The sequence below is a fragment of the Silurus aristotelis genome, assembly GCF_946808225.1.
Source record: "Silurus aristotelis genome assembly, chromosome: 2".
In the NCBI taxonomy this organism is placed as follows: domain Eukaryota; kingdom Metazoa; phylum Chordata; class Actinopteri; order Siluriformes; family Siluridae; genus Silurus; species Silurus aristotelis.
Window position 1 is genome coordinate 29,559,458 of NC_139575.1, and position 26,315 is coordinate 29,585,772.

At 39.4% G+C, this 26,315-nt stretch overlaps 1 protein-coding gene and 1 long non-coding RNA gene across 4 annotated transcripts; both read left to right on the forward strand.

The window, feature by feature from the left end:
• Positions 1-805: 805 nt before the first annotated feature.
• Positions 806-7,421, forward strand: LOC310722402. The gene is made up of 3 exons (XR_014532363.1): positions 806-1,858; positions 6,170-6,323; positions 7,382-7,421. It is a non-coding gene; the product is annotated as an uncharacterized lncRNA (long non-coding RNA).
• A 1,443-nt stretch (positions 7,422-8,864) lies between these two features.
• On the forward strand, positions 8,865-12,634 carry dtd1 (D-aminoacyl-tRNA deacylase 1). 3 transcript variants are annotated; one of them, XM_083562054.1, is made up of 6 exons: positions 8,865-8,980; positions 9,125-9,241; positions 9,423-9,513; positions 9,636-9,871; positions 11,425-11,522; positions 11,680-12,634. In XM_083562054.1, exons 2-6 carry the CDS (start codon positions 9,199-9,201, stop codon positions 11,845-11,847), a joined length of 636 nt encoding a protein of 211 aa, XP_083418180.1. In that variant the 5' UTR covers positions 8,865-8,980; positions 9,125-9,198; the 3' UTR covers positions 11,848-12,634. The 3 variants fall into 3 exon arrangements, with proteins under 3 accessions (XP_083418180.1, XP_083418179.1, XP_083418178.1); XM_083562053.1 differs by having other exon boundaries at positions 8,867-8,980; positions 9,183-9,241; XM_083562052.1 differs by having other exon boundaries at positions 8,875-8,980; positions 9,128-9,241.
• Positions 12,635-26,315: the final 13,681 nt, after the last annotated feature.

Consider the following 26,315-nt stretch of genomic DNA (forward strand, 5'->3'; position numbering starts at 1 on the left):
CAGTGGTATTTGCCACAGGATCTCAGAGCAAAGGCTTGAAGCGCCCTTCATCAAACAAAGATGATGATTACAAGGCACTTCTGAAAAAAGAGACTGAAAGGGCAGAAGCACAGCTTCATCTGGCAGAGGAACAACTGACTCTGACCAAACTGCAGCAAACCAAGGCCAGACTTGAGGTCCGCCTCCTAAAGGCTATGCTCAGACAAGCTGGTCTCTCCACATCAGATGAGGAAGTCTGAAATTATTGTGGCGTAATTGACATTAAGTCTTTTTTTTAATTCAATACATCTATATTTGAAAATAATAATAAACTTATATTGACCCTACACTGGCTATTCTACTTGTTGCTCTTTACATATCTATAGTTCTACATGGTGATTTCCTATCCTGTTTGAGCACTGGTTATCCAGATTTGGTGATCCTGAAAAGTTCCTATCCGGATCAGATTGATCCAATCCGATGTTGCTTTGAAAAACTGGCTCAAGAAGTAAACTGGATTACGTGATCACGGATCGCAAAAAAAAGGATTACTAAATCCGGATCAATTTTATCCGGATTAAACCTTTTGAAGAACCGGGCCCTGGGGCCAGTTGTTCAAAAAGTAAAATCTGGATCAATCTGATCCGGATTTGGAAATCCCATTTTTCCCTATTCAGGATCAGGTAATCCATCTTACCTTTATGCCAGTTTTTCAAAGCAACATTGGACTGGATCACCCTGATCCAGATACACAGTTTTCAAGATTTGATCCAATCAGATAACCAGAATCCGATCATCTTACCTTTGAACAACTGGCCCCTTACCTTTGAACAACTGGCCCCTGATGGTTAGAAGGAGACCTGGAGAGTTTGGAGACTGAAGAAGTTACTTGGATGAGTAGTGGAATATTTTCTTTCAACCAGTTAGAAGTAAAGTTTATTTATTTATTTAAAAAAAAGATTACATCAGAGAAGATATTAATATTTTACAATAATATGTATCTAACTTGCGTTCTAAACATTATATTGTGAGGGAAAAGAGGTTAGCTAATAATCTTTGTTAACACTGCTTTGCGGCTAACATATGATTCACTTTAAATAAATCAAAGTTAAGCAAAATGTACATCTGCTTTGATAAAATATTAAATTGAGTAATTTGATAATGATATTTGGTTCTTTGGACATGTGAAAATATTTGGTAATCAATATATTATATATATTCTGGTATATATTAACAGAGAAATGTTGCAATCCTGGCTGGGGACTAGGCCAAATTAGTAAAGTGTTGGAATAAAAAAACAAGACATTATTTTGTATACAATGTCATTTTCAAGGTAACCTATTGTATTACAAGAGTTATACTATTGTATAACTACGGTATTTTATTATTAAATTGTTTGTTTCTTAGTTAAATGTGTTTAGACCCAGCCAACATGTCCATGTGGGCCCCACATGAGTTTTATCTGAGTTATATGGGCATCATGTGGGCATGGGGTCAGAGTGGGCACTTTGATGGGCTGAATGTGGGCCCCAGTTAGGCTGCCCATTTTGTTTATTCGAGGTCCCTGTATGGGCCACATTTGGGCTATATTTATCTATATTTCTCAAAAGAAATCTATCATTCAATTATTCAATTGATAATAAATTCAATTGATATGTTTTTTGCATGTTTTATAACATCAACAGATTTTTAAAAAATTATATATTAACAATAACATGGTATGACCTTAAAAAATAATTAAAAAAAATATTCGGTTGTGCAGCTCACAGAGTCTCCCATTGGCTCCTGTGTTCCCGCCTTCTGATTCTGAAGAAACGGTCATCACAGACTACCACAGGAGCACCTGACCTGACCTGGATTACCTGACCTCTCTGTCACGGTAAGAAATTATCTTTTGTTTTAAATTAATAACATTTTACTGTTGTTTTTATTTAATGTATACTTCTGAAAGATTTGTGGTAATTAAAGTTACAGGCACGATATAAAGAAGGTCAGTGTGGAGAGTGAACTGGTTTACCTCAGAGATAAACATCTGTGGAGAAACTGAACATTCTTAACGATTAGCAGATAACTAGGAAATTGTCTACTAAAATGTGGAAATAACGACTTTTCAAACCATTTTCACCCGTGTTTTCTCTATATAGTGTCCTCATAATAACAGGAGGGTGAAACAGTAAAAGCACTGTGGAGTAATCTTTCTCTTTAATACCTTTTATAACGTGTATATACAATACACAGAGAAAAGCTCTGAGGAGACTGTGACAATCTTCTTCTTCTTCTTCTTCTTCTTTCGGCTGCTCCCATTAGGGGTCGCCACAGCGGATCATCCGTCTCCATACCACCCTGTCCTCTATATCTGCCTCTTTTACACCAACTACCTGCATGTTTTCCCTCACCACATCCATGAACCTCCTCCTTGGCCTTCCTCTTTTCCTCCTACCTGGTGGCTCCATCTTCAGCATTTTTCTACCAATATAATTCATGTCCCTTCTCTGCACATGTCCAAACCATCCCAATCTCGCCTCCCTCACCTTGTCACCAAAACATCCTACATGTGCTGTCCCTCTAATAAACTCATTTCTAATCTTGTCCATCCTCGTCACTCCCAACGAAAACCTCAACATCTTCAGCTCTGCTACCTCCAGCTCCACCTCCTGTTTTTTACTCAATGCCACTGTCTCTAATCCATACAACATCGCAGGTCTCACCACAGTCCTATAAACTTTCCCTTTCATTCTTGCAGATACTCTTCTATCACAAATCACTCCTGTCACTCTTCTCCACCCACTCCACCCTGCCTGCACTCTTTTCTTTACTTCCCTAACACACTCTCCATTACTTTGCACTGTTGACCCCAGGTTCCTGAACTCCTCCACCTTCTCCACCTCTTCTCCCTGCCCTCCCTCTCATTCACACACATGTACTCTGTCTTACTCCTACTGACTTTCATTCCCCTTCTCTCCAGCGCATATCTCCACCTCTCCAGGCTCTTCTCAACCTGCTCTCTACTCTCACCACAAATCACAATATCATCTGCAAACATCATAGTCCAGGGAGACTCCTGTCTGACCTCGTCCGTCAACCTGTCCATCACCACTGCAAACAGGAAAGGGCTCAGGGCCGATCCTTGATGCAGTCCAACCTTCACCCTGAACCAGTCTGTCGTACCTACTGCACACTTTACTGCCGTCACACTGTCCTCATACATGTCCTGCACCACCCTCACATACTTCTCTGACACACCTGACTTCCTCATACAATACCACAACTCCTCTCTCGGCACCCTGTCGTACACTTTCTCTAAATCCACAAATACACAATGCAGCTCCTTCTGTCCTTCTCTATAATTCTCCATCAACATCCTCAAAGCAAATAAGGCATCTGTGGTGCTCTTCCTCGGCATGAAACCATACTGTTGCTCACAGATGGTCACCTCTTCTCTCAGCCTGGCTTCCACTACTCTTTCCCATAACTTCATGGTGTGACTGATCAACTTAATTCCCCTGTAGTTACTGCAGGTCTGCACATCTCCCTTATGCTTAAAGATCGGTACCAGCACACTCCTTCTCCATTCCTCAGGCATCCTCTCCCCTTCCAGAATCTTGTTAAACAATCTGGTTAAAAACTCCACTGCCATCTCTCCTAAACATCTCCATGCTTCTACCGGTATGTCATCTGGTCCAACCGACTTTCCATTCTTCATCCTCTTAATCGCTGCTCTCACTTCCTCCTTACTAATTCTATCTACATCCTGCTTCACCAACTCCACATCCTCCAACCTTCTCTCTCTCTGATTTTCCTCATTCATCAGCTGCTCAAAATACTCCCTCCATCTTCTCAACACACTCTCCTCACTAGTCAACACATTTCCCTCTCCATCCTTTATTGCTCTAACTTGCAGTACATCCTTCCCAGCTCGGTCCCTCTGCTTGGCCAATCGGTATAAATCCTTTTCTCCTTCCTTAGTGTCCAACCTCTTATACAGTTCCTCATATGCCTTTTCCTTGGCTTTCGCCACATCCCTTTTAACCTGCTGCCGCATCTCCTTGTACTCCTGCCTACTCTTCTCATCACTCTGTCGATCCCACTTCTGTTTTGCCAATCTCTTACCCCTAATGCTCTCCTGCACTTCCTCATTCCACCACCACGTCTCCTTGTCTTGCTTTCTATTTCCAGATGTCACACCAAGTACTTTTATAGCTGCCTCCCTCATCACTCCTGCAGTAGTTGCCCAATCATCCGGCACCTCTTCACCACCACCAAGCCCCTGTCTGACCTCTTCCCTGAACCTCACACTACACTCTTCCTCCTTCAGTTTCCACCATCTTATTCTTCTTTCAAACCTTACTTTCCTCCTCTTCTTCTTCGCCTCCAAAACCATCCTACAGACCACCATCCGATGCTGTCTAGCTACACTGTCCCCCGCCAACACCTTACAGTCTCCAATCTCCTTCAGGTTGCATCTCCTACACAGAAGATAATCCACCTGTGTGCACCTTCCTCCACTCTTATACGTCACCCTATGATCCTCCTTCTTCTTAAAATACGTGTTCACCACTGCCATTTCCATCCTTTTAGCAAAATCTACCACCATCTGCCCTTCCACATTCCTCTCCTTAAAACCATACCTACCCATCACACCTCCTCATCACCTCTGTTCCCTTCACCTACATGCCCATTAAAGTCTGCCCCAATCACCAATCGTTCTTTCCTAGGTACACCATCTACCACTTCATCTAATTCACTCCAGAATCTTTCTTTCTCCTTCATCTCACAGCCAACTTGTGGAGCATAGGCACTGATGACATTTATTATCATCCCTTCAACTTCCACCTTCACGATCATCACCCTATCAGAAACTCTCTTCACCTCCACTACACTCTTACTGTACGCTTCCTTCAGAATCACCCCTACACCATTTCTCTTCCTATCCACACCATGATAAAACAGTTTAAACCCACCTTCAATGTTCCTGGCCTTACTCCCTTTCCACTTGGTCTCCTAAACACACAACACATCTACCTTTCTCCTCTCCATCATATCAGCTATCTCTCTCCCTTTACCCGTCATAGTACCAACATTTAAAGTACCAACCCGAACCTCTACTCTCCCACACTGCTCCTTTTCCTGCCGTCTCTGTAGACGCCTTCCTCCTCTCCTTCTCCTCCTTCGGCCAACAGTAGCCCAATTTCCACCGGTACCTTGTCGGCTAACGATAACTGTGGCGGTCGTTGTTAACCCGGGCCTCGACCGATCCGGTATGAAATTCTCATTTGTGATCCGCATATTTGATTTGGCACATGTTTTACGCTGGATGCCCTTCCTAACGCAACCCTCCCCATTTACCCGGGCTTGGGACCGGCACTAAGAGTACACTGGCTTGTGCCCCCCTAATTGCTGGGTTGAGGAGACTGTGACAATACTTAACTTTATTTTAATGTGATTTAGGTTAAATAGGTAGAGGTGATTAAAAAAACGTTAATTTTTGCATCATTTCTAAACATTAATAAAACTATGATACGTTATGATTACGGTAAAGATAAGGTAAATTTGCGCCATTCAGAAAGTCAGTCAGAATCCCCCCCCCCCCCGCTCTCGACGCCGAGGCTTCACGCATGCGCATAGACACCACGAACTGAGATGTGTTTGACTTGAAGCTGTGCAGTGCAGACCGACAAATTCGAGAGCAGACAACTCCGTATTCTTCATGATCACTTTCACGGTATATTTATGTCAAACACGCTTCGGTCTGTGCAGTCAAGTTGAACACTTGTTGTGTTAGCGCCACTAAGGCTTTTAAAGACAAAACATCATTATAAGTAACTTAAACAAATTTTACAGTGATCAGTTCAAATTCACGGTCCAAAGTGAACCAGTATGAATTTAATAATCAATCTGTGTTCAAGGCCCACACTAATTATTCTAAACATTAATCACAACAAAGCCTGAAATTCACCATATTGATGCATTTAACTTTTTGCATGGTATTGTCATTTTAACATAATTTACTCAGATCAGGTAACAGTTTGGGCAAATGGTGGATTAGAAGGTGTTTACAACCTTGTGATTTTTAGTCTTTTTTATTTTATTTTTTTAGTTCTGATAGTCTTATGCTCATGTAACTTGCATGCTTTATACATGGTTGATGAAGTAGCATGCTCTACTTTATATAAATCTTTTTGCTTTACAGGTAGCCTGAAGCAGAACCATTTGCTAAAAACTGTAAGTAAGAAAGAGCTGGAGACTGCGCTTGTTAAATGGTTCACAAATGCAAGAGACAGAGAAGGCAACCGTCCTTTGAGAGCCCAGCGGGATCATGATCGGAGGGCAGTACAGCCGGAAGTGTAAGTCATATAACCTATAGCTAGGGCTGCACAATTAATAATATTTTATCCCGATCACTGTTTTTTCCTCTGTTTAAATAAAGGAATACTCCACCCTGAAATTAAACAATATCTTATAAATTACTTATCTTAAGGCATCTATATGGTGGCTGAGAGAGCTCAACATGCTGCAACTGAAGAAAACACATGCAAATAGAAAAACCCACCAGCAAATAAAAATCAGTTTGACAACACATGTGCTGTAAACCCCCACAATGCAACCAAGTACAGAAACACGCTGCAAACCCCCACAATGCAACCAAACACAGAAACACGCTGCAGATCCTCACAACACAACCAAACACCGAAACACGCTGCAAATCCTCATAACACAACCAAACACAGAAACACGCTGCAAATCCTCACAAAACAACCAAATAGCACAGATCACAAAATAAATGTTTCAAGGGGACCACAACAAGTGACAAACCCGTCTGGGCCTGCTTATTGTTCAATGTCTATTCGTCAGTGGTGTTGATATGTGTCGATTACCTGATAGGTGAGTTGTTTGTTTATTTTAACATTGTTTGTTTATGATTCCTTGGCCTTTTGGATATTATTATCCTAAATTTGCAGGACGTTTCTGTATTTAGTTGCGTTGTGAGGATTTGCAGAACGTGTTGTTTAACTGATGAAGATGTTTTCTTAATTTGCTGGTGTTTTTTCTATTTGCATATGTTTTCTTCAGTTGCAGTGCGTTGAACTTTCTGGGCCACCGTGATCCTAGGTGTGACTTACAGTGAATCACTGGCTTTTGGCAATAGCCAAATATTTGTTTAAGAGTCAAGTTCAGACGCAAGGTTGATATTTGAATTGTTACATTCATGAGTTTTGGATTCCATGACTGGTCCCCCGGCATAAGTTATTACTGTGCGAGGCAGAGGTGGGAACAATTCACTGATAAGATTCTAGGATATGTCTTAATTGATGCATGTTTTTTTAGATGGTGCTGTGAATGGTAGTATTTTAAAATTTACTAAATTGCCTTTTCTGCCTTCTCTTTCTTTGCTCTTTTGCAGGTGTGCAGCCGAGGAATCTGCATAGACCCACCAGTAAACTGTAAAATGTTCATTGTTAAAAGCGCTATACAAATAAAAATGAATTGAATTGAATTGAATTGAATTAAACTATTCTACTTTAGTAATTCTGTTATTCTTGTTTCCTGTTTTTTTTTTTTTTTTTTTTTTTTTTTTTACTTGAATCAATTTAAATTAAGGGGGAGTGGTGGCTCCAGCGGGTTGCCGATCGGAAGGTCTGGGGTTCAAGCCCCGGTATCGCCAAGCTGCCACTCTTGGGCCCTTGAGCAAGGCCCTTAACCCTCTATGCTCCGGGGGTCCCTTACGAGGGAAATATCAAGGTCCGTGACGTCGACGTGACGTGGGGCCGCCTTCCCGTGGGCTCACCACCTGCAGGAGGGACCGTAAGGGACGGTGCTGTGAGAATTGGGCAGCAGTCGAAGGCGGGGGCCTGCTTAGACTGCTGCCCCCGCGACCCGAATTACGGATAAGCGGGAGAAAAATAATGAATGAATTTAAATTAAATGTGATTTACACATTCTGAGTTGTAGTCATTTATTTTTCACAGTTCAAATACTCAACCATGTTATTTTAAACATATAGCAGCACATAAAATCAACTCATATTAGTTCTTTGTTTGGTCAGGCACAGTTTTACGTAGTAACTGAGGTTTGAATGGTTTGACAGTGGATTTTTCATAGTAAAATTAAGTACACATTAAGTTCACCCACAGAAATCATTGATGAAATTAATAAATGGGACCCAATTCTCACCCACTGTGGTCCCACAAGGGGCCCACATGTAGCCCACATTGGCTTTATTTTTAACAACTATTTGGGACCCAAATGGGCCCATATAAAGAACAGCTATATGGGCCCCACTTAGAGCCCACCATGGACCCATCAGTCGCCCTTCTGGGCTAACACACATGGGGCCCATGTGGAGCCGATGGACAAATTTCTCTGGGCCCCAGTTGGATTGCCCATGCAGGGCCCAAGTGACAGCCCATCAAAAACCCACATGGGGCCCACATGACAATGTTGGCTGGGGAGGAATTTGTGGACCAGGGTCATACATGATCCTAATTTGTTTTCTTTCAAACACAGTGTTAAATAATACTCTAATAATTTTTTTTGCAGATTTTTTTTAAACTGTCTAACATTGTCATCTTTCTAACATGCTCTCACTTTTAAAATATATGTTTGTTTGTTTGTTTTAAAATGGCACAAAATGTACACTAATTTATAATGTACACAAATACCCTGCGGCTACTCGATACACACAAGAAACAGGATTAAATTGATTAAATTTAATAAATGGAAAGGTTTTATTAAATAGATTAGATTTGTAATACCCCATTTGGGATTCTAAACTCAAGGTTTCTAAAAATATATTCTACATAAAACGCAAAATAATCCTTTTCACTAGACTGTCCTTTTAACATTGAAGATGACAGGAAGTGACAGCAATTTCCCGCATGCGCAGAACAAGTCGTGTTTCCGGTACGGGTCGATCAGCTAAATGTCCCGTACAGATCCAGTAAGAAATTAGCCTTACAGATCGGGAATCACAAACACCACGAGCCACTGCACTATGGGAAAGGTATTTTGTTTGTTTCCTTGTAAAATAAAATTACACCAAAATGCAAATCTGTACTCTAACTTTTTTCCTATTTTAGTTTTCTTGTAACAATTCAATAAGATGCATGCGATGCTGAATTTATTTGTTTTGGTTTGACTTTTAAAGTAGAAACTACTTCCGCCTTAAGAAGCGTGTTGTCACTGATAAGCTGTTCATTCGACAGAAATTTGATCAAAACAATGAGAGCGGTCATTCAAAGAGTCACTAAAGCAAGCGTAATGGGTAAGAAAAAATACTCTTATAACGTGTGTGCAGTAATGATAGATATAAAAATGTATATTTCAATTGCTCTAAATAGAGTCACAATATAATAAGAAAATGATTACAACACACAGTCCGTGTGTAGTATTCTGAACTGCAGGTCATTGGTCATTTTTCTTTTTGAATTTTATATGTGAAACAGCTGGGGAGAAGGAAATCAGTTCTATCGGAAGAGGCATTTGTGTTTTGCTTGGGATTTCAAACGATGATAGAGAGAAGGATGTAGATTATGTGTAAGTGTTATTATATATTTAACTATTTTTGTCTTCCACTTGCAGCTAGTTGTAAATATTTTACAAGCTATTTTAAATATCACAGTAATTGATAAAGAAATGGTTTATCTATATATTTGTAGAGTTCATAAGATCCTGAATCTGCGTTTATTTGAGGATGACAATGGCCGAGCTTGGAATCACAGTGTAATGGAAAAGGGGTTGGAGGTGCTGTGTGTGAGTCAGTTCACACTGCAGTGTACACTCAAAGGAAACAAGCCGGACTTCCATTTAGCAATGAATGCTGATTTTGCTCAACCCTTCTACAACAGCGTTCTGGAACAGTTGAGGCTCAAATACAAACCAGAGCTTATCAAAGGTAACAAATAAATAAATCAACCCTTGCAATGGCTGTAAGTAAGTAAGCAAACAGACAAATAAGGGCTGCAACAACTAATCGACAATAATCGATTATGAAATTCGTTGTCGATTAGTTGGGCTGCTGGAGTTACGGGTGAGTGTGACGGCAAGATAACATAGCCGCTTGTGAAATGGCGGAGAGTACAGGTCAATTGGCAGCAGGAAAAAGTGTGCGTCCCAAGTCATCCAAGGCATGGGAGCATTTTACATTAAACTCGACAAACAACAATGTAACCTGCAAGTTATGCAAAGCTCAGCTTGTGTGGGATGGAAGTACCACAGTGATGCACGAGCAAATTAAAAGAAACACACCGTTGTCACATATGAAGGTGGAACATCAGCACAGTGAGCAAAAACTGTATAATCCTGTATAATAAATGTGAAAATGGTATAGTTTAATAAAGTGCTTTTGTGTAAAATGTTTGTTTACTAACTTCAGGAATGTCTCACTAGATCTGTTCTGACGTGACTTGTGAGCATCAGGTTGCACAAACACCTCGCTCGCAACATATTGATGGATTCAATTAAAACAGTGCGAACAGAGTCAAACACTAAATCTAAAAGAAACAAAAACAAGAAATAGTAAATTATTACATTTTAGTCACTGTTGTGTTTATCAGCAAATGCTTATGCATTTGTACACTAATGCATATATTTCCTTTATTTAAAATCAAGCCTTTTAGTTTGCTGCGTTTCTCCCTTCCACCTTTTTATAGCATTTGTCTACTACAAAAGTTAACTTATCTGTTTTTAAATGTGACTTACTGCGGCTTAACTAGGTTCAAATGCTTGTTTTGAGTGTTTGTATTTTGAAATTATGCATACATTCAATTATTATACAAAATTAGGTTGCACTCGATGCACATTATGTAGCTTTGTGTTGTGTTGTAGCTCTATGTTGTTTAGTGTACCACCAGGGTTTTGGAGGAACGTTGTCGTATTTTTACTGTGTACTGTGTACCATGTGTATAGTAGAAATGACAATAAAAGCCTATTGACTTAAAAATTAAATGAATTATATTCTAGATTATAGCTTATATCTTCACAACTGAACTGAACTTGTGTATTTAAATTTTTTTTATTTTTTTTTTTATTTTTTTTACAAAAATTGTCCAAACAATCTTGTATTATATTTTATGTAGATTTTTTAAGCATGGTTGTGAACTTGCGATCTGCAAATATCATTAAAAACAATACAAATGTTGATTTGATTGACGGATAAATATTCTGAATTAGGGTTTTATAGTTATAATAAGCAGAACATCTAATTACATTTTTAATTTTTTTTTTTTTATTCGAAGAATCTATTAATTGGTGTGTGTGTGTGTGTGTGTGTGTGTGTGTGTGTGTGTGTGTGTGTGTGTGTGTGTGTGTGTGTGTGTGTGTGAGCAATAAACCATGAGACATCCCCCTAATGTATTTTGCATGAAAAACTTTTTTGTTTAAACATTTTAATAATTAAAGTGGATGACAAAGCGGAAATTACCTATTCTCTTTTTGTTTTGTTTGTAGATGGCCAGTTTGGTGCTTACATGCAAGTACACATTCAAAATGATGGACCTGTCACTATTTGTTTGGAGTCTCCTGCTGCTCCTATAAATGCCAAACAGGTATTTTTCCTTATGTTAAGCAATATAACATACTAGGTAAAATTTACTCTAGATTATATAAATATTGCATATTTAACTGTAAGTGGACAAGGACTAATATTGAAAAGTGTTTTTTATATGCTCACATGTATTTATGTTTTCTTTAACATGTATTAAGTTGTCCAAACTAGAAAAGCAGCAGCAGCGTAAGGAAAAAACAAGAACAAAGATCAATTCTGGATTTGGCAAGGACAAAGGTGTCTTACATTCTAAAGTGGGCCCCAATGCCAGTAGCACCAGACAGGGAGAAAAAGGTGAGCCAGACACCTTCGAATGTGAAGGATGAATACTTGGACCCAAAGAGGAAATAAATCAACATGAAGTTTTTCAATTATTTTTTAATTATCCATTAAAAGTGTTAAATTCCATTGTTCATTTAGTTATTTGAGTTATTACATTTCATCTGCATGAATTAAACACATTAATAAGTTATAAACATATTAACTTAACAAATAGTTTTTTCTTTTAAGTGTACTTTTTTTTTGCTACTAACAGGCTAATGTAAGCAACTGGTAAGCAATTGGTCTCAGCCAAAATCCTTAACCATAAACACCTTAACTATAAACACAAGTTCCAGTCATCTTATACCACCCTGCTTTGCGAAAAAGTTACGATACTGCATAAACTGTAACAAAAACAAAATGCAATTATTTGGAAATCTTATAAACCATTTTTTCATAATAGAACATCAAAAGTGTATCAAATGTTTATACTGAGGAAATGTACAATTGTAAGAAAAAAATTTGGTAATTTTAAATTTGAACACCCAGACCTTCCTACTACTAAGCCATGCTGTAATAATGAATGCAGTATGCATTTTAGTATTGTTTCGCTGAAATATGCAAATTCCCTGAAAAAGACATAGGTTGCTTTAAAACCTGTATGTACCTTTTAAGATTGATAGTGCCCTTCCAGATGTTAAAGTTGCCCATTTCATAGGCACTAATTACACTTACCATCAAGGATACAAGCTTTTAAACTGAATGCTGATAAGAAGCACCGCTCTGCTATAGCCTGAAGGATGGCGATTCCATGGTTTCCAAAATAAATAAAAAATTGTTTGTTTGATCACATAACAGTTTTCCACTTTACTTCAATTTATTTTAAATGAGATTTGTCTCGGAGAAGATAATGGTGTTTCTCTATCATGTTCACATATGCTCGGTGCGGATAGTACGTTTAGCTGACCAAGACAGGTCCTGTGTAACGTTAACACCTAGGTACCGGAAACTGTCCACTACACTGTGGTCCCGGAGAGTTTTTGAGCATGAACTGCCTTTTTAAAGTCATTCCACAGCATCTCAATAGGATTCGGGACAGTACTTTGACTAGGCCACTCCAAAGTCTCCATTTGGTTTTTATTCCCCCATTCAGAGGTGGACTTGCTGGTGTGTTTTGAATCATTGTCCTGGTGCAGAACCTGAGTTTGCTTGAGCTTGAGGTCATGAACAGATGGCCAGACATTCTCCTTTAGGATTTTTTGGTAAACAGCAGAATTCATGGTTCCATTTATCATAGCAGCAAAAAAGCCCCAGACCATCACACTACCACCACCATATTTTACTGTTGGTATTATGTTCTTTTTCTGAAATGTGATGTTACTTTTACGCAAGACGTAATGGGACACACACCTTCCAAAAAGTTAAACTTTTGTCTCATCAGTCTATCAAATACTCCCAAAAAGTCTTGGGGATCATCAAGATATTTTCTGACAAAACTGAGACAAGCCTTTTTTTATTTTTGCTCAGCAGCGGTTTTCATTTTGGAACTCTTTTGCCCAGGCTCTTTCTTATGGTGGAGTCATGAACACTGACCTTAACTAAGGCAAGTGAGGCCTGCAGTTCTTTGGATAATGTTATGGTGTCTTTTGTAACCTCTCAAATAAGTTGTCGCTGTGTTGTTGTGGTAATTTTGGTCGGCCAGACACTACTGGGAAGGTTCTTAAATAATTGTAAAGAAATATATCTCAATTACTTTCTTTTCTATTTGTTTCTGAATTTCTTTGGATTTCGGCATGATGTCTAGCTTTTGAGGATCTTTTGGTCTACTTCACTGCGTGAGGCAGGTCCTATTTAAGAGACTTGAAGAGGTGTGGCAGTAATCTGGCCTGGGTGCGGCTAGAGAAATTAAACTCAGGTGTGATAAATAACAGTTTTAGGGGAGGGGGGGGGGATTTGTAAATTTAGATTTTGTTTTCCCTCAATAATAAAAAAAACTTCATTTAAAAACTGCATGTTGTGTTCACCTGTGTTATCTTTCACTAATATACTAATAAGTTTGATAATCTGAAACATAAAACTGACAAACATGCAAAAAACAAGAAATCAGGAAGGGTACTCTGCATCTCGAAGATACTCTCAAGATATTATTTTAGATCTCTTCTCTGCTACTTTTCCACATAAACAGGCTAAAATATAAAATTATATATATATATATATATATATATATATATATATATATATATATATATATATATATATATATATATATATATATAAAAAACACATGAAGCATCACATGTTGAGCAAATCCATGTATGAAGAACAAAGCACATTTTAAAATACTGGTTAATAAATTTTTTTTTTCAAAAAAGCTATTTAAAATGAACACATTTTACTGTTATGAAAAATTACATTTAAATAATTTTAATTAGGTCAAATAACTAAAAATAAAGGATGCAGCAACACATTAAGTAAGTGCATGTGAAGATCAAAAAACAAATTAAAAAGTAATTGCTTTTAAACTACTTACAGGCTTTAATCAAACCTTCATAAAATAAAACTTCATTACACATCCGTCCCAGAAAAAGCGCATTTCCCTATATTCAGGATACTCACAATTAGTGAGTTACAACTAGACTTCTGGCTTTGCATTGTCTTGCTAATAGCTTTGTAGTCTGGTTCATAAGTGGTCAGGTTCAATTTCATGCAAGCATTAATTTTCTCATCTGTCAGATTTTAAAATGTATTTTAATACGTTCTGTTTCTCTTCAGAAAGACGTAATTTTATTTTAACTGAATTGTAATTGTATTTTCTTTTGGGAAATGATTTCCAGTGTTTTTTTTTATGTGTGTGTGTGTGTGTGTATATATATATATATATATATATATATATACACACATACAGTGTTGTGCTCGTTACTAAAAAATAGTAACTAGTTACAGTTACTCGTTACTTCATTCAAAAAGTAACTCCGTTACTTTGTTGATTACTTACACCAAAAAGTATTGTTACTGTTAAAAGTAACTTTTTAAAAGAACCTTCTTTAATGTTCCTATTAATGCCCTTTTATGCGTTATGATCTATACAAACACAAAACTGACTTAAACACAAAGTAATTTTTAAACACTATTTTATTGAAGTCAGACCAGCACAAACTGACTATATCACAAGGATTTCTGAAATAAATAACAAAACAAGCTGAATAATATATTCACAATCAAAAACTAAGGTGGCTTCTGCTGTTGTGTTGAGCTCTTAAAAATGTTCCTTTCACAGCTTAAGTATGAAAACTATCCACAAAGTAGAACACCGGGTTAGCTTCTAGCTACTAGCTCCTCAGGCATGGACGGCATGGAGCAGCTTCAACAGATTTGCTGTTTATCGCAGTAGATACGAGCTTCGAACCAGAAAGACACATCTTACATTTGACTTAAAAGTTTTTGTCTTTTTACTCAACTAAAGTGAAATAATGAGCATATTTCCACTTTGAGAAACTCGTCTTGCTCTCGACTCGACTCGCCATTACTGCCGCACGGACCTGAATAAACGGAGACACGCCCACAGTACGTCTTCTTCGTGTTTACAGTGGTTCATCCACCAATCCTACAGTGCGTCTTCTTCGTGTTTTTCCAGCTTTTCCAGCCTTTTTGCACCTTCCCAACTTTTTTGCGATGTGTTGTGGCCATGAAATTTTTAATTATCTTTTTGTTTTTTCTTTAACAAAATTGTACATTTGCTCATTTTAAACATTTGCTATGGTTTCTATGTTCTATTGTAAATAAAATGTGTTTCATCTTTTACAGTTTGTTGCATTACACAGCGTCTTGACTTTTTTGGAACTGGGGTTGTACATGATATCATACTGATCATATCTGAATTTCAATCATATCTGATTTTGTAATATAGAAATGATACTTTATTAAGGCTGTACCAAACAATAATTTTTTGATAATAATTAATCAAACGATTCATTTATCGATTAATCGGATTAAAAAAAAAATATTTTTTCAAATGAGATGTTTTACTTATTATAACTCTATAAAACCCTAATTCGGAGTATTTATGTATAAAAGTGTATTAAAAATGCAAAAGCCACATAAGTTTAGCTCTCTTTACTTTTGACATTTTATAACACTTACAGTTTCTGCTTGTTGAGGAGTGCATGTGGGATTTCTAGCATCTAGAATCTATAAGCATCTAGAATATATAATTAATAACATAATTTGTATAATAATTAAAATATATGCATAAATTAAATATACAAATATTGAAAACAAGCATTTGAACGTATAGTAAAGCCGCAGAAAATCACATTTGAAAACAGATAAGTTAACTGTTGTAGTTGACAAATGCTAAAAAAAAAAGAAAAAAAAAAGAAAATGGAACAAAATGCAGCAAGATTGATTAAAAAAAAAAGAAAAAGATTATGCATTGGTGTACAAATGCATAACATTCACTGAAAGACAGTGACTAAAATGTAATCGTTTAGCCAGGTCATTGCGCAACCTGATGCTCACGAGTCACGACAGAACCGATCCAGTGCGTCTATCCCTGAAGTTAGTAAAGAAACATTCAAATAATAGCATTATATTAAACTATACCCTTTTCACATGATAAGGATTATACATGTTTTGCTTACCGTGCTGATGTTTTACCTGCATCTGTGACTTGGGACGCACACTTTTTCCTGCTGCCAGTTGACCTGTACTCTCAGGCATTTTGCAAGCGGCTGTGTTATCTTACTGTCATGGTAACCCATAACTTGAGCAGCCCGAATAATCGATAACAGTTTTCATTGACAGCGAATTTCATTTTTGCTTATTATCGATTTCATCAATTGTTGCAGCCCTATACTCTATAAACATTTACACATTTGTAAGTTTATATGGAAAGAACTTTATCATCCATTTAGCTTCCCAGTGCATTACTGCATTCAAAGAGAGATTAGAAATGCAGCTACCAAGAAGACACTATGTCAGTAAAGTACTAGGTTAAGTTAGAATTGTATCTTGATTTTATCCTGAGTAACAGAAATCATTGTCTTGAACAGGAACATTTATTTTAACTGCTTTTTTTATTTGCACAGAATTGATGTCAAATACAGTGTACATTTTATGTGCTATTACTTTACACTTGTTTTAATAGTACTTTTTACTTGTCAATTTCATTTTTGCTTTCATTGTTCTCTTATTAGGTAAATTGAAACTGATCTGTCCAGCTTCAGTTGATTGGCTGTGAATCTTCAGGGGCTGCAACTAGGGCAGTGCAAATAAACTAAACTACATGTACACCATAGGTACATATCCACATATTCAAACAATTTTACAGCAGTTTTACAATTTTATATATATATATAAATAAATTTATATATATATATATATATATATATATATATATATATATATATATATATATATATAAGTATATATATATATATAAGTATATATATATATATATAAGTATATATATATATTTAAGTATATAAATAAGGAAATAAATTACGCCATTAAGAAGTCTGATCGATCAGAGCCTGGCTAGAACCATAAACTCTGTAAAGAACAGTTCTTATTATTGTTTTTTTTTTTTTTTTTTTTTTTTGTGAATAATGAAACTGGACAAAAATTAAGAATCCTTGAACACCCCCTGTGATGTTTCAAGCTTTGGTTGAGTACATGCAACTAATATAACGGCACATGTGGAAGAGTAAATATTCTACTCAAGTAAAATTACTGTTACTTCAATGAAATTTCACACAGAAAAGAAAGTTTGTTTCAATGTCAAATCATTTATTGTTTGTTAATAATTGAATGAATGATGCTTTAACAATTAGAAATTTAGTATTTATGAATATATTGCAAATATACATTGAGTTTTAGAATAGAGAAGCAGGCTTGCACGCAAGCATATTTTATAAATGTGCATATGGTTGAGTGTTAACATGCATATAGATCAGCGTATCACTTCATGCACACCTGTTATCACTTCATCCAATTCAGCTATATGAAAATCTTTTCTGGGATTGGAATAGAGGCCTTCAAGAACCATCACAACCAATGGAGACGTCCAATATTGCTTATTAGGGACAAACTTACACTTATAAAAAACAATCTTATTAATTCTTTCTTGCCACATAGTCTGTGTAAAGCTGCTTTGAGACAATGTCCATTGTTAAAAGCGATATACAAATAAAAATAAATTGACTTCATTGAATTGTCTGCAATCTGACATCTTAACATGGAACACATACAATATAACACACTATACATACACAAACAGTAAGGCCTTCAAGAACCTTCACAACCAATGGGAACGTCCTATATTGATTATAGAATTATTGGAACATGGACCACATACAATATAACATTTGGCCGACATTGAGGAATATACAGATATAGACATAAACATGGATCTTATAAACTATTAACGAAAAAATAAACCTGAATAGTCAGTAGTTAACTCTACCGTGCATTTGTTTGGACAAAATCTTTTTCTCCTTTCAGACCTTTCCAAGCTCTAATGTGACAAAAAAGCTTCCTTTTGCATCAATTACATTTGCACATTGTCTTGTTTTGGTAACTCAAAAATCAAATTCTGTGATATTTTTCACAAACCCAGTTGCTCTTCTGCATTGAAAGACATTGCCTGCTGTTAAGAGATCTTTAAAAATGGATCAGTCAGGATTTTAGCTTCATCAAGGCACAGAGACAGCACTGGTTAAAGTGACTTGCTATTGGCCTCTGATTAGGGCTATGTCTCCTTGCTTGTGTTGCTTGACCTTAGTGCAGCTTTTAAAACCATTGATCATAATATCGTACTTGCTAGACTAGAAAATGTTGTTGGAATAAGGCTTAGGTCTTATTAGACTGATTGCTTTTAGTTGTAGATGTATCTGTTGAGTTCTCTACACTCCCAGAGGTAAAGTTTGGTGTTCTGCAAGGATATGTCTTAGTCCCACTGCTTTTTTCTTTACATATGCTGTCTCTGGTTGAAATTTACCATCAACATGGTATTAGTTTCAATTCCTATGCTGATGATACACGTTTCAGCAAAAACAGATGAGGGAGGTCAGCTTAACAATGTGAGGAGTGAGTAAATGACCTTAGACAGTGGATGCTTGGTAACTTCCTTATGCTTAACTTGGATAAGATGGATAAGACGGGGAGTTCTTCACTTTTAATCACCACATTATCTGTGTAAAGCTGCTTTGAGACAATGGTCATTGTTAAAAGCGCTATACAAATAAAAATGTTTTGAATTTAATTGAATTGAATTGATGGAAGTGTGTTTAATAGGTCCACATGCAGCTAGAAACATTTGAATTACATAGCGTCTCAGAAATTTTGTCTCAGTGTGTACAGCAGTCAAAGACCTTGTCGTTTTTATTGACGTTAGTCTGTCCTTTGAGGCTCATGTGAGTAATATTAACAGGATCGCCATCTTTCACCTTAGAAATATTGCTAAAATAAGAAATATGGTGTTACAGGATGCAGAAACCTGTTACATCCAGATTAGACTATTGTAATTGTAATGTAATGTTCTAGTAAGAACATGCATAATTAAGATTCAGCTAGTTCAGAATGCAGTCCTTACCAGAACCATAAAATATGACCACATCACCCTGTCTTACTCTTAGTCTGCACTGGCTCCAAATGAAATCTCAAATTTATTACAAAATACTACTTCTGACATATAAAGCACTTAATAGTCTCATGCTGCAGTATTTGACTGAACTTTTGATATATTATGATTCACCACGCCTACTTAGATCAAAAACCGAGGTTAAGCCAGCCGCAACTTGAAAATACACGTTCAAGCCAGCCAAACTTTCTTTTTGTGTTGCGCGTCTAATGGGTGGTGGGAGTGTTCAAAATAGATGTAAAGACGCTTCAGAACGGCGTTTTCATTATAAAAACACAAGAAGACCAAAAGATTAAAAACCTCAGTGCATTTTCAATCATGTTCCACAGTCAAACACTCATTAAACATTTTCCTTTATAGGCTTGCTCATTAAAAAAAAAAAAAAAAGTTATTAAGTGTGTCTCTGTCTATTACTCAATAAAATTTCAAGTCATTTTTCTTTGGAGGTTTTTTTTTTTTTTTAAGTAAAGGCAAATTCACTCCAAACATCAGTGCATTTTCAATTATGTTCCATATTTAAAAACATTTTTCTTTATAGTTTTGCTTAATCTTTCAACCAATTCTTATTTAGAGTCTCGATGTCTATTATTCTTTAATATTTTAAGTCATTTTACTGAACAGTTTTTAGAAAAGTAAAGGCAAAATCAATCTAAACCTCGGTGCATTTTCAATGTTCCACATACAAACACTCATAAAACATTTTTCATTATAGGTTTGCTCAATCTTTTAAATTAGTCTTATTTAGAGTGTCCCTTTCTATTATTTGATAAAATCTTAAGTCATTTTACTGTGAAGTTTAAAAAAAAAGTAAAGGCAAATTCACTCTAAACCTCAGTGCACTTTAATCATGTTCCACATTCAAACACTCATAAAACATTTTGCTTTATAGGTTTGCTCAATCTTTCAAATAATTCTTATTTAGAGTCTCCCTGTCAATTACAGTTATTTTACTGTGGAGTTTTTGCGAAAAGTAAATGCAAATATCACTTCAAATATCAGGGGATTTTTAACCATGTTCCATATTCAAATACTCATTACACATTTTGCTTTATAGGTTTGCTCAATCTTTTAAATAATTCTTATTTAGTGTCCACATTTAAACACCACACTGTTAAAAAAAAAGTTATTTTTACAGTTAAATGTCTGTATTTTATAGAAATTTACCTTTTTTTTCAATTTACAACAAAATGCCTGTTGTTTTACATATATTTTCTGTATTTTAACATTCCATCATTAAATTGATCAAAAATTCATTGTTTTTCGATATTATAGAAATCTTCTGTTTTTTTCAAAAGAAATTTGCTGTATTTTCACAGAGTAATTTGTATTTTTACATAGAATGATATCTAATATTTACAGATTATACTTGTAATCTTTAAGTCAGTGTTTTTGTTACCATTAAAGACAGTAAATCATATGAAGGTTAAAGCGAAGTTATTAATGTCAAATAATAGTATTTTTACATACAGTGAAATTATGAATTGTTTCTTTTACTACTCTTTTAAGCTTGTCTTGCAAATAAATGCTCCTATTAACAAGTATTTGGCATTATATTATTTTCCCATAGGTCCTAACTACATATATCATTCATAAAGACATGATATGTCTGTTTTTCACCCTAAATTATTATAAATTAAAATGTGGTATTTACCCATGTCCCCGTAAACAAAAAGTTAATAATTTAGGTTTTTGTGGTTTATATTTTTTTCAGTAACAATTCCTACAATATCTTTAGGTTACTTACGTAACCCCGGTTCTCTGATAACAGGAGTGAGGTATCTCACTATGGGAATCGCCTCGGGCGTGACCAATCCTGGAAGCATCAATCACACCACGTCTGTCGGCTGACAGACCAATCACGACAGTGATGCGGGAGTCCCGCCTCCCTATATACACCGCTGCCGGCGGTCCCTGCCTCATTCTCACATATCTCTTCTCCGTGCACTGCAAGGAAGGAAGTGTGGTGAGATACCTCACTCCTGTTATCAGAGAACCGGGGGTTACGTAAGTAACCTAAAGTTCTCTTTCAAACATTCGTTCGGTATCTCACTATGGGATATAGACAACTCCCGTATTGCAGATATGCTGTCCGAAGCAGGTGTCAACCAACTCAGTGATGTGATAAAAAGAGATAACCCCTCTCACTGAATCAAGTGGAAGTGAGAGAAATGACAAACAACCGATACACGATGTTACCATCATCCGTTGTCATAAAAGATATATATATATATATATATATATATATATATATATATATATATATATATATATATATATTCATTCATTTATTCATTCATTTATTCATTCATTCATTCATTTTCTCCCGCTTATCCGTAATTCAGGTTGCGGGGGCAGCAGTCTAAGCAGGCATACCCCGCCTTCGACTGCTGCCCAATCCTCACAGCACCGTCCCTTACGGTCCCTCCTGCAGGTGGTGAGCCCACAGGAAAGCGGCCCTACGTCACTTCGACGTCACAGACCTTGAAATTTCCCTCGTAAGGGACCCCCGAGCCATAGAGGGTTAAGGGCCTTGCTCAAGGGCCCAAGAGTGGCAGCCTGGCGATACCGGGGCTCGAACCCCAGACCTTCCGATTGGCAACCTTAACCGCTGGAGCCACCACTCCCCCTATAGCTAGTGAAGGCTCCGTGACATCCAGCCTATAAAAACGGACAAAAGTGTGCAGCGAGGCCCAGCATGCTGCCGCACAGATGTCCTGAATCGAAACACCCTTAAAAAGCGCCCACGAAGCAGCCAAGCCTCGGGTACTATGAGCCCTCAGTCCTTCCGGAGGGTTAAGACCCACGCTATTATAACTCATTATAATAGCCTCCACGAGCCAATGGGACAGGCGCTGCCGGGAAACGGGACTTCCCTCACGGGAACCAGCCCATGAAACAAACAGCTGAGTACTCTGTCTCAAACCCTTCGTCCTGTCAACATAGTGACGTAACGCACGGACAGGACACAGACAGTGAAGCCACTCCTCCTCCGCTGAGGAAAAAGGAGGCGGGTGAAAGGCCATTAAATCCATCTGTCTGCAGGCGAAAGCTGACTCGCTCACCTTAGGGACAAAAGCCGGATTAGTCTTGAGAGCCACTCGCGAGAAATCCAAAGCAAAACGCATACAGGAGTTATGAACAGACAAAGCATGAAGTTCACTAACCCGCTTTGCGGTAGAAAGAGCCAATAACAAAGCAACCTTAAGCGACAGGAGCTTTAAATCAATACTCCCTAACGGCTCAAAGGAAGACTGAGAGAGCGCGCTCAGGACCACGGACAGATCCCATGGCGGAACCAGCAGCTTTGAGAACGTGCTCAGGCGCCGCGCCCCCTTCATAAACCTGCACACGAGTGGGTGATGACCGATAGTATTACCGTCAATCCCTACGTGGCATGCAGAAACGGCGGCGAGATAAACCTTAACGGTTGAAAAAGCCCTGCCCTTATCCAAAAGTTCCTGCGAAAAACACAACACATCTGCCACAGAACAGTGAAAAGGGACGATACGTCTCTGAGCACACCATAGCTCAAACACATTCCATTTCCTATCATATGCAGAGCGCGTCGAAGCTGCTCTCGCATTCTGAATCGTCTCAATCACCCTTGGAGGCAAACCAGTGACACTAAGATTCATCCTCTCATGGGCCAGGCCCAGAGAGCCACTCTGTCCGGTGTCGGGTGAAAAATCTCCCCGCGTGCTTGTGAGAGAAGATCCCTGCGCAACGGGAGAGGCCAGGGTCGATCGTGCAGGAGTTGGAATATCTCCGTCAGCCACATTTTCCCTGGCCAGTTCGGAGCGATTAGTATGACAGAGTGACCGCCTTCTCTTACTCTTTGTAAAGTCGGCACGAACAGACTCAGTGGAGGAAATGCGTAAAGCAGAACGTTTGGCCACGGGTGGGCTAACGCATCCACACCCATAGGTGCACCGTTTCTCGCCAGAGAAAAGAACAGAGGGCAATGAGTGTTTTCGTGCGAGGCGAAGAGATCTACGGCGGCCCGGCCGAATCTCTCCCATAACAGGTTCACCACCTGAGGATTTTACAGGGGATTTCCCCTGGACAAGAGATCTGCCCCCGCATTCAGCACTCCCGGCACATGAGTCGCTCGCAGCGACAGGAAATGCTCCATGCCCCACACCATGAGATCTCGCACTAGACAGTGAAGTCGAGGAGAGCGTGTTCCGCCCTGGCGATTTATGTATGCCACCGCCGTCGTGTTGTCTGATCTGACCAATACGTGGTGACTCCGAAGAAACTGCACGAAATGTTTCAAAGCTAGAAACACCGTTAACAGCTCCAGAAAGTTTATGTGCGAAACGGGCCATTTCCCTTTCGCCATCCTGCCTTTGCACACCGCACCCCAACCTGCGAGTGACGCATCCGTCGTCACTACTTTTCTCAGGGAAACAGCCCCCAGCGGGGTTCCCGACTCGAGAAAATCGCGATTTCTCCAGTGATGGACAGCGCGTAAGCACAGTGACGTCACCATCACCTTGCGATTGAGGTGGCGCTTCGGACATAAGCGCTGCGCCGTAACCCAGCACTGACACTCTCTCATTCGCAACAGTCCCAGCGGTATGACAGACACTGACGAAGCCATCAGCCCCAGCAGGCGTAAAGAGAGTCTGAATGGAACTGTCCTTCCTCTCTGAAAAAGAGAGAGACAACTGCGAATCGACCTGATGCGCTCTTCTGATAAAAAAGCCTGATACAGGTCCGAGTTCAATCTGAGACCCAGGTATATTATTTCCTGTGCGGGCACCAAGCAGCTCTTTGTCTCGTTTATTCTGAATCCTAAGCCAGTCAGGTGAGACAGAAGCACACTCGTATCCACCTCCGCTTGCTGCCGTGACGGAGCGCAGAGGAGGAGATCGTCCAAATACGCTGACACTCTTAAACCCGTCGTTCTCAAAGGAGACAGTGCAGCTTCGACAGCTTCGATCTTGGTAAAGATCCGCGGAGCTAGAGCTAGGCTGTGCCCTGATAGGCAAAGCGTAGGAATCTCCTGTGTGCCGGATAAATGCTTATGTGGTAATACGCGTCCTTCAGATCCACTGATGTAAACCAGTCTATCGGACGAATAACACTGTACAAAGCTTTCAATGTGAGCATCTTGAACTTGTACTTTCTGAGGTGTTCGTTGAGGTTCCGTAAATCCAGAATGGGACGGAGACCCCCCCTTTCTTGGGAACGACAAAGTACCGGGAATAAAAGCTGAGCTGGCAGTCTTCTCGCGGCACCGATCGAATTACCCCTTTGCTCAGTAAGGAGGTTATTTCATCCTCCAAAACCTGAGCAGATTCGCCCTCTGCTGTCGACCAAATCACGCCGCTGAAAAGCAAAGGTCTCACGGCAAACTGCAGGCGATATCCCCGCTGTATTGTGGAATACACCCAATGATGAACTGCGCATGCGCGCCAACTCTCCGCGCGAGCAGAGAGCGGACCTCTGTGGCTCTCGCATACAGACGGCGCGGTGGCACCATCTGGCGGCGGAGCCGGGGGTTGCAACTCTGATTCGAGTTCTTTTATTGTGTGTGTGGATTTTTTCACTTTTCCCTTTTTTACACACATCTGTGCCCTCGGCTCACTGCCTGGATGCACAGAACAAATCTTTAATATTTTTTAACGAACATGGAACATTCTGCTCTCTCTCTTGCATAACCCCGCGGGTGGAGAGGGGAGAAGCAACTTTCCGGGCACTGGGGGAACTGGTGCCAACACTTCAACCGGAGAAAACTCGTTCGTCAAACACAGTCTTTGAAACGCTCCCCAACGCATTTTCGCTGGAGGGGGAGGACAAGACTCCTGAGATGAGTCGAGGGGTGCTACAGAAACTCCGAGAGTGCTGCCACCTCTCTTTTGACCCAAAATCAGACCACAGGTTAGGTCGCCTGCCTTTTCTTCCCTCCCTGAGGGTCCGCTGGGCGATGCCTAGCAGCTGCCGCTGCAAAAGAGGTCTTGTTCCTGGGCTGGGGCTGTTTCTGGCGAGCCTCCCCGCGCATTGACTGCTGGGGTGGGGGTTGCCTAGGGGCCCCGAAACCAGGCTGTCTCTCCCTGGGCGTAGGGGCGAAATATGAACGTGCGGGTTGGGGAGGGCGAGCAGGAGGCTTCCTTGGGAGGCATGCTTCAAACGCTTCACCGTCCTTCTTGCGAAGGTCGCATTGCTGGCACATATTCGCCACCGCAGCACCGAAAAGGGCTTTCGGCTCTATCGGGGCATCAAGGAACTCCACCTTCTCCCTCTCCGATAAGCCCGTCAACCCCAACCCCCTTTTTCGCCTACCACAGCGAGGCCCATGCTGCGGCCGCAGCTCTGGACCGCTCCTCTACAAGAATGTAGGTTGAGATCCGCAATGACGCAGATTTCTTCCCACAAGGCTGAATCTGGTGACCCAGCATCAATGTGCCTCCCCATTTCCTCCAGGAGCTCTAAGCCTTGAGCATTGAGGTGGCACTCAGAGCTCTAACCGCCAGGGCCGAGGAGCGGTAGATCTTCTGGAAAAGGGAGGCGGACAGCCTTTCTGTACGTCCTGGCAGAGAAGGGGAGGAGGAGGATAGAGCAGCTCGTCGATTTGGGTGGAGGTGGCTAGCCACCAACAGCTCCACGGGGGGGGGGGGTTGTACATCCCCAAAGCCTCCATATCGTGCACCTCCAGTCTAGAGAAACCCTTAACGGGCACTCTATGCGAGAAGGGCTTGTCCCAAAAACGACGCATTTCTGTGACACACGCCGGTACAGCAGGAATCAGCTGCTTAACTGGGGAAGTGCGCGATAGCAGCCTCTTCCCATCATATAAATTCCTCTCAGCGTCCTAATGCACCTGCTGAGATGGCCATTCGATGGAAAGTTTCTTGGCTGCTCTCCTACACACCTCCATGAGGTCCAGCT